Raw genomic sequence first — 12968 nt, 5'->3', positions numbered from 1 at the left:
CTTTAATACTTCACTGGTAACCTCATCCGTCCTGAGTCCAAAGAGACATTTTCAAGATTCAGAAACCTCTCCGTCTGTGAGATACTGTCTGTTGTAAATGTAAGATTTATTGTGGCTATTTGACACCATAAACCCTGTCAAACTTTCATGGGATAGATGGAGGATAGACAGCAAGGAGAGAAATACATCCATCTTTCCAAATAAACGACTAAACAAGGGCAAAATCAGGTCTATGCCATTATTAAAAACAACTACAAAAAGCATGCATAGGTTTTACAGTACTGTTTACTTTTTTGTACATTTAGTTTTTTTCTGAAATAACTATCTTTATCGGGTCAGATTCAGTTAAAATCTCAGTTAAAGGCCTTTAACAATCTATACAATTAATTGATTAAGCGATAGAATAACAGTTAGTTGTAGCCAAAACTGTTTTGTTTAGCTGTGCATATGACTGAAAGGATTTTTCTTTGCACTCTTCTCTTTTATGACTTAAATTGTTTTTAATTAGTTAATCTTATTGTATTTCTGTTTCTGTAATTTCTTTGTGATTCTAATGCATTTTTCCTGCTGTGAAGCACTTTGAATTGCCTTGTGTATAAAATGTGCTCTACAAATAAACTTGCCTTGCCTAGCCCATTTTGTATATTTTATGTGCTGCTATGGTGTTGTAGAATGCAAACTTACTGAATTAGACACACAGTATTTTCCTCTAAAATGTTCCGTTGAGTGGTTTCTCACAGTCGATGTTGCATGAATCACGGGTGAGACTTGTATGGATAAAATGGAGGACGACCAGTCAGCGTGATGTCTCCCTTAGGCCTTGACAGTTCGGGACATTCCTGAAATACTGTGACGCTGATGGCCTGTGCCGTTAAAGGGGAGCGGGTTCACGTCTGTGAGCTTTCACATTTGTAATGGGTTATTTTGGTTGTCTCCAGGTGGTCCGACGGGGTCAACGGTGATGCACCTTGAGCTTGTGTCTTTGTACATTGCTCAAATGTTTCTCTATCCTCAAATCCCGTGAGAAACCATGGAAAATGCTGCAGGAAGGATGTTTAATCTTCACCAGTCTGTGGCATATTACAAGCAGTGGATGAAAGCCAGACATATAGGTCCCATTTAGTAACAGTTCTTTGTAAACTGTTTGAAGTGTTTTATTTTTGTCTATTTGTTTATTTGACAGGGACAGTGCATATTAAAATACAAACACCCGTCACAGTTACAGTGTAAATATGACTTATATGATTATAGCGAAAATGCTGTCCCTAGGCAGGTAACGCAGAACTCACAGTGTCATCGTTTTTCAAAGCATATTTTTGGATAATGTTTGGAGTTTATATATTTCTTTAAGCAGCAAATATAATCCTTAGTCATCATTTTGCACAATTGATCAGAAAACTCCATATGGAAACACCATTTATCCTCAAGAGTTTATCATCACTGGTTAGAGTTATTTTTTCCATTTCCTCCTTTGTGGGGAATTAGCAAAAATACCATAAATAACTAAATAATAGCTCTAACTTTTGTTCACCACTCTATTAACTCTTCTTCACAAGCTAACGTCATGTACTACCGCTATAATGCTGCTCTTCGGTCTTCCTCAAGGCGAAACTCCAGCATCCTTCTAGCGGGACATTTTGCTGTGATATTGTAAGGAAAATATAAGATACTGTTGTTGTGTTTATCTATGTCTATTGTCTATTTTAGCAAACCACTAAATGAGAGAGGCAAAAACAACTATCAGGAAGTTGTGTCCATGTGATAATTATCTTACTTGATTCCTACATCATCCTGCACTTGAGACTTTCTGTTTTCGCTCCGTAAATAAATGAAAATCTGCTGCTTACTGTGAAAAGGAGTCATGGTCAATGGTCATTTCTTTTGATAAGTTGTTTTAGATCATTCTTGCTGTTTACAATGAACAACATGTAATCATGGTCTTTGTCTGTTATAATTTATTCCGCAAAAAGCACAATGTCTTCTTTAAACTTGGGTATAAGTACAGCTACATGATATTGCATGTAGTAAACAATATTTAAATGTGAGATTTCAATCCGGTATCAATGTGAGATGCTACAATTTACAGTGTAACATCCCTATCTAGCTCCTTAGTGCAATTTAATAGCACAGGAGGGACGACACCACTAAATATTTCTACCGCTGCTGCCTTTGTGTATTTCCAGACTGTTAAAGGATGTGGCTGTCATGGGGCCATCTCCTGTAGCACGTCCAGCTCACTGAACCATCCAAACCTCCGTGATCTGTCTGCTGTTCAAGTCAAACACGAAGTCCAGACACGATCAGAGCAAAACACACCTTCAGGGTCCTCGCACACACCCACGGACTCTGCTTTCACTGCCTTTAGTTTATCACCGCTGTCTGTCTCCCAGCGATTATAGCCATAACAAAACGTCACAGAGTTTTATCTAAAAATCTGCACCTGTGTTGGAAATATGTAACTGATGTAGCTCATATCATTGCAATCTCTAAGCTGTGAATAGCACGATGAGCGCATCTACAAACTATGTAGTTAATGTGTTATAGCCAGAGGTGGTCAGTCACTAAATACGTTTAGTAAAAGTGACATCATGTAACTTTCTGGAAGTATCCGCATGATTTCATGGAAGTAGAAAGTTAATACCAGAGGTGGAAGAAGTTCTCCCTTTTGTTAGTCAGAAAAATACAGCTACAGAGTTAAACAAATACTCAGTTAAAATTAGTAGCACATCTAAACAAATCTACTTCAGTAAAAGTTTGTTTGGAAAGTACTTTAAAGGCACTATACTTTTCAGTCCAGTTAAAAAATATAGTGGAATAGAAAATTCAGCAACCTGCTCCCTGATGTAGAAAAGTAAAATCAAAACAATTTAAGAACATATACTTATAGTGCAGATACCAAACATTTTCACTTAAGTACTGTACTTTTATGTTTGTACTTCGGAAACATTCTCTATGCTTTTATTTTACTAAATGTTATGTAGAAATATATTTACTTGCTGTCCTCTGGACACTGTTTTCAGAAAATTTTTTCGACTCATCCAAGAATCATTCTCAATCTGTGAATCTAGTCTGAGAACTGTGAGTAAGCCCCGCCCACTGGGCAGAACCTCCTGATTAAAGTCATTAATGAGGGAGCTGCAGCCAACAATAGGATTTCTAGGACACATTACAGGGCTATTGGGGTAACAAAGAAGATTAGTTTAAGGTAAAACTAAAAAACAATACTAACAAATAAACAAACAGGACTATTATCAGGAGGTCCCGCCCAGTGGGCAGGGTTTACTCTGAGTAGGATAAATATATGAGTTCTCAGACTCAATCCACAGATTGAGAATGACTCTTGTTTTTCTAAAAACAGTTTCCATGTGACTACAACCGAATCATTTTCTACTTATTACTGTAACTCAACTTCTAAAATAGCATCAAGTACACAATACTTTGTTGGAGGAGTTTTCCACATATTTTGTGTCATTTAAAGACGGGTGACGCTCACTCCAGACAGAGACTCCATTTGTTGAAACTTGATTTGAAACTATTTTAAAGGGTGTTACCTGTGTTCTAAAAAGCCTGTGTTTGGCTTATTCTTGCTTTTTTTTATAAATATATGCTAATATAACCAAATATGTCTTTCTAATCTTTTACAACATTTATACTAGTTTTACAGAACAGGATGAGCCCAAAATACAATTTACATTGTCTTTAAAAGTAACCCCCAGTATTTTAATATTCTGAAGCTGTTCTGAAGCAATTAAAAAACTAATAATAATAAAATAAAAATATGACATTTAAAGTAATATTTACAGTGAATACTGCAGTACTTCAACTTAAGTAATGATTTGACTAAGCTACTTTTACTTGTATTGGTGACATACTTGACCAGGTGTATCTATACTTTTACTCAAGCAATGGAACCAATTGTTTAGTCTTAATACTTAATCCCCCTGACCTGTTGCAGCAGAAGTTTTAAGGATTATTTTAAGTAACATTCTCTGGATGTCCATTTTTGGCACAGATATATGATGCTGATCTTGGTCAAAGATGTGTGTGGGTTTGAGTCTTCACTATGAGAAGAATGTCTACTGCGTCACTGCCATGTAGTGTTTTTGAATGTCTCCATGGCGATGATAGAAGTGGTTAACAGCTCACACTCCCTGACATACAGCATATAATAAAACAAAATGATGTCATCTTAAAGCCATATTTAAAATATATGTGTTAAATAGACAAATGGTAACAACGTCTCTAAATAAGAGCCAAATGGGAGAACAGTGCCATCTTGTGGTTACTGGCGGTATTGTCTCCAGAATACTTTATTTAAAACGTGGAAAAGCGTGCTTGATACGCACTTGTAAAACCACGACAAAACACGAGCACCCCAAACGAAGCTTTTTGTTTTTGTCTGTAAGTAAATAAACAACTACTTATTTTGACTTATCAAAGGGAAATATCACCTGAATGTGTAGATTTTTAAAGACAGCTCTCTATGTCTGGGTCAAACAATCCGACAGATTATGAAAACAACATATGGACGGAAGTATCGCAGCTGATTAGAATCGTGTCGCTTTGTAGTAAAATAGAACGTTTAAGTGTCTTTTTAAACACTACAATGACCGTGATAAGCAGCGTCCCTTCGATAGCTCAGTTGGTAGAGCGGAGGACTGTAGATTCAATGCTTTGCGCTGACATCCTTAGGTCGCTGGTTCGAATCCGGCTCGAAGGAGACAATTGTTTTGTTTTACGACTGATACATAAAATGGTTCAAAAATGTCACATAGTCCCATTTAAAAAAGAAAAACATGTAAATGACGTGTGTTTTTTACGGTGAAACGTCACTGTGAAGAGGAGGCGGGGCTTAACAGTTACGCAGTTTTGTGCTATAGGTCAACGATTATAATATAGTGGACCTGTTTCATTGAGTTTTAATATGTAAAGTAATGATCTACTTATGTTATAGTTCACTACTAAGCACATGAAAGAGGCGCAATATAAAATGTGATGAAAATAAATGTATTTTGTGGAGCTATTGTGAGGAAAACATACTGTATTCCTGGAAATGAGAGCATATCTGCCATTAATGTAAGTTGATGATTTGGATCAATACGTCTCTAAGGCAGATAATAGTGGTAATAAAACCTTTTGTTCTATTTTATCAACTTCTGTTATACACATAGCACATGCATTTTATTTATTTATTTATTTTTTGCCATACTGTTGATCATTCATTTATTATAAACATTTACTGAGGTATGTCGGTGTAATCCCTCATTCGTCCAGGCGTGTTTCATAGTAGAAAAAGCTTCAGTTGTAGTCATCTGGACTCAGTTTGAAAAAATTAGACGTTTCGACTCTCATCCAAGAGTCATTGTCAATAACAGAATTTAGGTCGAGAACTCCGATATTAATACTGTTCTGTGGTAAGACCCGCCCATTGGGAGGAGCCTTCCTGAAGTAGAAAGAGTTGTTTGTTTCAACAGAAACTCCCCCTTGTATCTACCGAGCTAGCCTATTCAGAATCTTAATGGGCTATTAGAAACTTCTTTGTCTTTGTGAGACCCTGGCTCGACCACCCTGAGTACCTGATTAGCATCTGAATGTCCTGGTCCTGGTCCTCTACCTTTCCAGGGGTTCAGTAACCCATTATAAATAACAGGAAGATGAAACCTAAGCCCTCCATTTCTGTTTAAAGAAGGTCTTTCTTTTTTAACAAAAATAGCTTCCTTGACTCCTCTTTCAAACCATCTTTTCTCCCTGCTTAAAACCTTCACCTCACCGTCTTCAAACGAGTGATTAGAGGCTTCAAGATGGAGATGCACGGCACTCTGTGATCCTGAACTAGTATTTCTTCTGTGCTGATAAAGCCTCTTGTGTAGAGGCTGTTTCGTCTCACCTATGTAACGTTCTTTACAGCTTTCTTCACTGCATTGGATCGAATAAACTACATTGCTCTGTTTTTGAGTCGGCAACTTGTCCTCATTCTCAGGCATAGCTCCAAAACTGTGGCTCCGCTATGTCGATGATACTTTTGTAACAATCAAGAAACAAGAGCTGGAAACCTTCTCTGATCACATCAATGCGGTGGACCCACATATCAGGTTTACAAGAGAAGACGCTAAGGAGAATCGCTTGGCCTTTCTTGATTGTTCCACGATCAGAGGAGAGGACGGGAAACTCCAAATAGAAGTATATAGGAAACCTACACACACGGACCAGTATCTGCTCTTTGGTTCCAACCACCCACTACAGCACAAGCTGGGGGTGATCAGAACCTTACAACACAGAGCTCAAGGTGTGCCCACCAGCTCAGAGGGCAAGAAGAAAGAGGAAAAACATGTCCGAAATGCCCTCTCAGCCTGTGGTTACCCCGCTTGGGCTCTCAACAGAGTGAAGAGAACCAAGAAGCAGGACAAAAGGGAAACTGAACAGAGAAGGAAGGGTGTTTCTATCCCTTATGTGTCTGGCCTGTCGGAAAAATTGCAGAGAATTTTTAGACAACACGAAGTCCCGGTTTATTTTAAACCAGGAAACACTTTAAGACAAAAACTGGTTCACCCAAAGGACAAGTTGCCGACTCAAAAACAGAGCAATGTAGTTTATTCGATCCAATGCAGTGAAGAAAGTTGTAAAGAACGTTACATAGGTGAGACTAAACAGCCTCTACACAAGAGGCTCTATCAGCACAGAAGAAATACAAGTTCAGGACCTCAGAGTGCCGTGCATCTCCATCTTGAAGCCTCTAATCACTCGTTTGAAGACGGTGAGGTGAAGGTTTTAAGCAGGGAGAAAAGATGGTTTGAAAGAGGAGTCAAGGAAGCTATTTTTGTTAAAAAAGAAAGACCTTCTTTAAACAGAAATGGAGGACTTAGGTTTCATCTTCCTGTTATTTATAATGGGATTCTGAACCCATGGAAAGGTAGAGGACATTCAGATGCTAATCAGGTACTCAGGGTGGTTGAGCCAGGGTCTCACAAAGACAAAGAGGATTCTAATAGCCCATTAAGATTCTGAATAGGCTAGCTCGGTAGATACAAGGGGGAGTTTCTGTTGAAACAAACAACTCTTTCTACTTCAGGAAGGCTCCTCCCAATGTGCGGGTCTTACCACAGAACAGTATTAATATCGGAGTTCTCGACCTAAATTCTGTTATTGACAATGACTCTTGGATGAGAGTCGAAACGTCTATTTTTTTCAAACTGAGTCCAGATGACTACAACTGAAGCTTTTTCTACTATTTACTGAGGTAGTCTTAAGACATCAATACACGTGTAATCAGACATTTAAACAGTGTCAAAGTTCAGGTAAATATTAATTGAAATAGTACATGTTATAGGCAATACTTAAAACGTGTATTATATTATAGATCTGTAACTGTGACATTGATTGCATGTAGCCCTTGTTTTTCATGTTTATTTATGCATTTCAGTTGTACCAAAGAGTTTCTGAATAGTATTTGATAAGTAAGTAATAAGTAATTGTTCACTCAAGACGAATACGTTTTCTAGGAGATGATGGAGACTCCAGAGAGAAGGCAGTGGGGCTGACAGGACGAGACTCAGGGATGTACTCCGACTCATACTTGTCGATGTACGGTTTAGCCACCTGCCATACCTGAAAGTAATCAAACATGCAAGAATTAAACAAAAGGGAAACGAGTATGAGGCGATGTTATTACAATTATCACCTAGCTGAACATAAATGAGAAGATTTCTTGATACATGACTATTTAATGTTATATACTCTGCTTTTCTAAAATGCTCCCTTTATGTATATCAGTATGTCAGTAATTGTAATTGTTGAGCCGAATAAGCTGTCAAAAGCTACTCTTATAATAAAACCACATTTCTGTTGCCAATGCTGAGATATTTTGTATCCAATCTGAAATAAAATAATATTTGACTATCAAATTGACAATTTCATTCACAAACCATTTGATTTGTTTTATAGAGCATTTATCGACAGAGTTTGTTACTCCTGTCGCAGCACTTGCCTTTTGGTCAATCAGCATTCTGTGCACTGCCTCAATATCTGGAGACATGAATCTGTCTTTAATCCAAGGCCTGTTTGGAACAAAGAGACAGCGGTGGATAAACATTAACCCATTTGTACTTAATTTCAAAGAGAAATGTGAACCTTGGCCATATATGTTTGACTTACTTGACAACACTGCGCACAAGTTCATAGACCTTCTCCAGTGGAGTTGTGGTACGCAGCGGCCTCAGGAACTCGATGCCCTGACAGGCCGCCAGCAGCTCTATAGCAAGCACTGGGCAAACAGAACATCAGCACATGATAACATACATATACGTTACCCATCTTCAATGGGTGGCCTAGATCATGGACTGACAGTCTAAATGCCCCTAAACAAGTAGAATATCCAGGATTCAACCCACAACTAAACTTGACATTAAATTGCTTCATAATTCCAAACACACAAGTACTATTATTGAGTATAATTAAACAGTAAGTCACAGCATATATCTGATTATAGTTTACACAGTGTACAGTATATCTGTAAGGATTTTGCAATTGTACCCATCTATTTTTCATAGTTTTAACCTATATTTTAAATACCTTGTTCAACATGTTCAATGACCCTGAGAGCCTTTCTCGCAGCCCATCCTCCCATTGACACATGGTCTTCTGTGGCAGCGCTGGTCGATAAGGAGTCCACAGACGAGGGATGACACAAAACTTTATTTTCTGAAACTGAACAAGGAAGGACAAAAAATAACGTAAATTGTGATTTATTATAGTTAAGGGTTGTCATAATACTAACATTTCAAACTTCAACACGAGACAAGAAGTTTCTAAATTATTACCATTAGTTCTTATACTTATACTATAGTAAAGTATAGTATATATAGTGTAATATTACATATAAGATAGTATAGTATATACTTCAAAACCATTCTAAAACTATTCAGGCAAGGTCAAATTTTGCCCTATTTGTATGATTTTTATTCTAGTTTTGACACAAGGTTTTTGAGAACCCTGTTGTAAACAATAGAAGTGTGTATATATGCTGACCTAATGCCGCAGCGGTGCAGTGAGCGATCATAAACCCAGAGTTGAGTCCTCCTTCGTTCACGAGGAATGCCGGCAGCTCACTCAGAGACGGGTTACACAGCCTTTCGGTCCTCCGTTCACTGATGGAGGCAAGTTCATGCACTGCAATGGCCAAAAAGTCCAGTGCCTTATGGGCAAAACAGCTATGGTTATTTATAATACACTCTTAAACAAATAGGTGAATGAGTGAGTATATACACCACCTTAGCTGGGTATTCTCCGTGGAAGTTACCACCTGAAATGGTCTCACCTCTTTCTGCAAACACCATCTAATACAGCTGTTAAGTACAACCACTTAAAGCAATGCAGAATACAGAACAACTGAAATAGAATTAAAAGGATACAGGGTTGTCTGTGGCACTGTTGATTTCTGTATTGATGATGTTTTTGGCAAAATTAATTGTGTCATTGACAACTCCGTGAACCTGTTGCAGTAGCACACATCGGGACATTGAAATATACACACTTTTAAATGCATATTGTTTGTGGAACATTTTATGATCTGGCATTTGGTCACAGTTGACTCGCGGTTACCTGAGGACAGCATCGCATGGTGTAGGCATCCTGCACTCGGTCACAGAAACGATGGCTTTCTGAAAAGACAAAATGTACTGTAGCCACAAAATGATGTATCGTAAGATGCAAACTGTATCTAATGTGTCTTTTTTCACAGGCTTCTTCTTCTAAAGAGGCTTAACTTTAACGCATTTTCATAACCAAACCTCCTCCTACGCTACATCCCAATCCCTATGCTTCCTTACAGCTTGTCATCTACAAACTCCCCACCATATCTCTTTCTCCAACATCAAAACTCATTTTAAAACACACGCAATTTTAAGTAATTTTGATGAATAACCTGCAATCTCAGATGGATGGTGATCGGAGTCAAGAAGAGCTCGGAAACGCTTGGCCACTTCAGTCTGTCCAGGATGAGGCCTCAGTGCATGGATGTCTACAAAAACGGACCAAACATTAACATTGCTTTGATTTTCATGTTTTCCTTTCTTAATCTTACCGCTGTCAAAAGCCTTGGTTGTGCCTTTGAGCACCTCCAGAGTGAGAGCAGCGACGATGTCTGCTTGCTGGGCAATGGCCTGGGCTCGCTCCACTGCCTCCGCGCCCAGAGAGGTGATCATCTGTGTCCCATTGATCAGAGCAAGACCCTGGAGTGAAGTAAATTACATCTATCATCATAATCTATCATTTGGGACTGAGTAGTTGGTTATAACCATAAGATTATACAATGGTTTATTTGAAATGATTAATATTAATCTATGTACTGGTTTAGATAGAGCCTGTTTCGGAACAATGGCACGCCTATAAAAATGCTATTTGTTTCCTCTGGTGAATTTTGTTGAGACTCATTGATACCATTCATTCATTCATTCATTCATTCATTACCTCTTTGGGCTTCAGTGATACTGGCTTGAGTCCATGGGCCTCTAAGACCTATCGAGAGATGAAAGAGGTCAAATCATGTGAAAGGTCATGGGTCATCAAAGGCAAAAATTGTTTGGCTACTGGAATCAGAAAACAGAAGGCACACTTCCTGCAAAACAAAACACTGAATTGAAGCTAATAAAAGAGTATCGTACATATTTGGCATCGGCCCATCCACTCTTTGGTGACCACATCTTTCCCTCTCCCATCAGCCCCAGTGCCAGGTGAGAGAGAGGGGCCAGGTCTCCACTGGCTCCCACAGTCCCCTTCTCTGGGACAAAGGACAGACAGGATGCTGCAGGATAAAGGTAAAAATGCTGGTCAGTGATTGTAGCAGCCTAGTTTTGCTCAATTTAAAGCTGCATTATCATACCATTAAATGCCTGGATCATGGCATGTAGAGTCTCTAAAGAGATCCCACTGTACCCTTTGGCCAGGACATTGATTCTGAGAGCCAACAACATGCGGGTCCTCTCCGGGCTCAGCGGGTTCCCCACACCTAAACATTCCACAATATTAAAGCAAGAGCCTCAGTGGAAGACTGTGGCCACAATAATGCTTTACCTGCAGAGTGAGAGCGCACCAGGTTTTCCTGCAGCTCTCTGTGAAATGAAATATAGTCAGTAATTCTTGTGTAAAAACAAAATTACTTTGGTACCAGGTCAAAAAAAAAATCATTACTTGAGTTTGCTGACAGGAATGACAGTGCGGGCAAATTTGCCAAAACCTGTGGTGATTCCATAGACAACTGTGAAAAGCAGAAGAGAGTCACTATACAGGACGTAACGTAGTGGTAATTAGTAACATTGTTTCAGATATATTCTATATCCAATTCACCTTTGTTTTCCTTGACAATGGTGTCCAAAAGCTCTCTAGATTGCACAACGTTGTGCTCTGCCGCAGAAGTCAACTAAAAGTGGCAAAGTCAGCAATTAACACAGCTTCTGTGACTGTTAAACTCTTTAGCTTATCATTAGACTCACCTTTATCTTGTAGAAACCTCTGCCTAAATTGACAAGATCAGTTGAAGAAAGGCTGTTGCCATCAAGAAGAATGAACTGTGAAAACAAGTGATTCAATCAATAGGTTTGAGTGAGTAATGATTTAATCATGATTTAACTGCATTACTCATTACCTCATCAGGCTCCCTGTACGCTGCTGTACTGTTTTAGAACATGTGATTAAGGATCAAACACAGCAAAGCAAATAGTCATCACATCCAATTAATGTATTAATATAATTTAGCCCAATTTTACAATAAAAATAAATAATATTATGAAGACTAGATTTTTTTTTATTTTTTTTTTATGGTCAGACAGAAAACATGAATAAATCTGAATGTTGAAGGATACATGCGGGACACTCCAGGCTGATACGGTATAAAGTCAGGAGACATAGTGTCCCCTTCTATGGCTGAAACGAGAGAAAATGTGAACTTATAACACACATTCACTGTAGCCTGTGTAAATCTTTGATGAACTTGCTACTACAGATTTGTAATATTCAGTTTTTACCGAGCTCAACAAAGTCATTGTCCTCCAGAACATCGTCAATAGTGTCGTCTACGTCCAAAAGTCCCGATCCTTGGCACCGGCGCACAACGAAACGCGTGTCCTTTACAGATGTGATGCCCCCGTTGTCGGGTTTGTTCTTGATGTATCGTTTGAGGGCCTCTTGGCCGAGCCACTGGATTGTATATTTGGTGTCCCGGCACGGAACGGCCAACCACTCGTCCCGTACGTGAACCGTGAACCGAGGCATGACAGGTCTTTGCAATAGCAGCAATGAGCGCAGCGCACCGCTCTCCAAGGTACTAACCCGGAGCGCAAATATGCTCCACCAATCAGACGCAGCGATGTGCGGCAACACCTCTGTGGACCACTGACCTGCACAGGTTGGGCTGATACAGTCAAGTCATGCATGGTCATTCATGCTGACCCTAATCCTGCCAGGAGACGAGAGGGTGAGAAGAGACCTGTAGGCTGACAGAAAAAGTTATTTTGGCAACACAAACATTTAGGAGGTTCAGGCCCAATGTCTGGTGCATTTAAAACATACGATACACAGTCTAATTGCAATCTAGTTGCAATGCACTATTTTGAACTCCTGTACACCCGGGCCTGCGTAGGTTGTCAAAAAAAATGACTTTTATCATCTTTACTTTTGTCAGGCGCTTCAGTTATCTACCTCTTATAACCCTGCCCCGGGCCATATGAGGAACAAAGTCAGGATTTGCAAGTGGTTTCTCCTTATTTGATTAAAAACACCCATAATACAAACGTTTTTGTTGAACTGGTCACTTATCTGTAGACTTTCAACTGCAGGAGAAGGAACAGGTCATAACAGAGCCCAAATAAAACAGAGTGGAGCTGCGCGCCCTTGTGGCAACTCTCTGAAATGAATAACGGGCTGAAGGGGCTTAACATCAGGGCTACGCACGTATATCCGACTTACTGTCCAGAGAA

At 39.1% G+C, this 12968-nt stretch overlaps 1 protein-coding gene, 1 long non-coding RNA gene and 1 other non-coding gene across 3 annotated transcripts; 2 read left to right on the top strand and 1 right to left on the bottom strand.

Annotated features, from left to right (window-relative positions):
- The first annotated feature begins 4627 nt into the window (after nt 1–4627).
- Nucleotides 4628–4720, top strand: trnay-gua (transfer RNA tyrosine (anticodon GUA)). The gene is made up of 2 exons: nt 4628–4664; nt 4685–4720. It is a non-coding gene; the product is annotated as a tRNA-Tyr (tRNA).
- Nucleotides 4721–5177: 457 nt separating this feature from the next.
- Nucleotides 5178–7307, top strand: LOC140349053 (uncharacterized). The gene is made up of 2 exons (XR_011924517.1): nt 5178–5244; nt 7238–7307. It is a non-coding gene; the product is annotated as an uncharacterized lncRNA (long non-coding RNA).
- A 59-nt stretch (nt 7308–7366) lies between these two features.
- On the bottom strand, nt 7367–12304 carry hal (histidine ammonia-lyase). The gene is made up of 20 exons (XM_072435260.1): nt 12018–12304; nt 11856–11916; nt 11639–11666; nt 11487–11561; nt 11341–11413; nt 11185–11251; nt 11068–11105; nt 10877–11002; nt 10659–10798; nt 10465–10512; nt 10079–10226; nt 9920–10015; nt 9598–9656; nt 9408–9488; nt 9267–9332; nt 9025–9190; nt 8569–8703; nt 8152–8260; nt 7985–8054; nt 7367–7605 (listed from the first exon to the last, which is right to left on the bottom strand). The coding sequence occupies exons 1-20, from the start codon at nt 12262–12264 to the stop codon at nt 7474–7476; spliced, it is 1965 nt and encodes a 654-aa protein (XP_072291361.1). The 5' UTR covers nt 12265–12304; the 3' UTR covers nt 7367–7473.
- Nucleotides 12305–12968: the final 664 nt, after the last annotated feature.

The sequence above is a fragment of the Eucyclogobius newberryi genome, unplaced genomic scaffold (assembly GCF_026437365.1).
Source record: "Eucyclogobius newberryi isolate DKJ021-1_F unplaced genomic scaffold, fEucNew1.0.hap1 SCAF_7, whole genome shotgun sequence".
NCBI lineage: Eukaryota > Metazoa > Chordata > Actinopteri > Gobiiformes > Gobiidae > Eucyclogobius > Eucyclogobius newberryi.
Note: the sequence above shows the minus strand (reverse complement) of the source record. Positions and strands in the feature narration are given on the sequence as shown.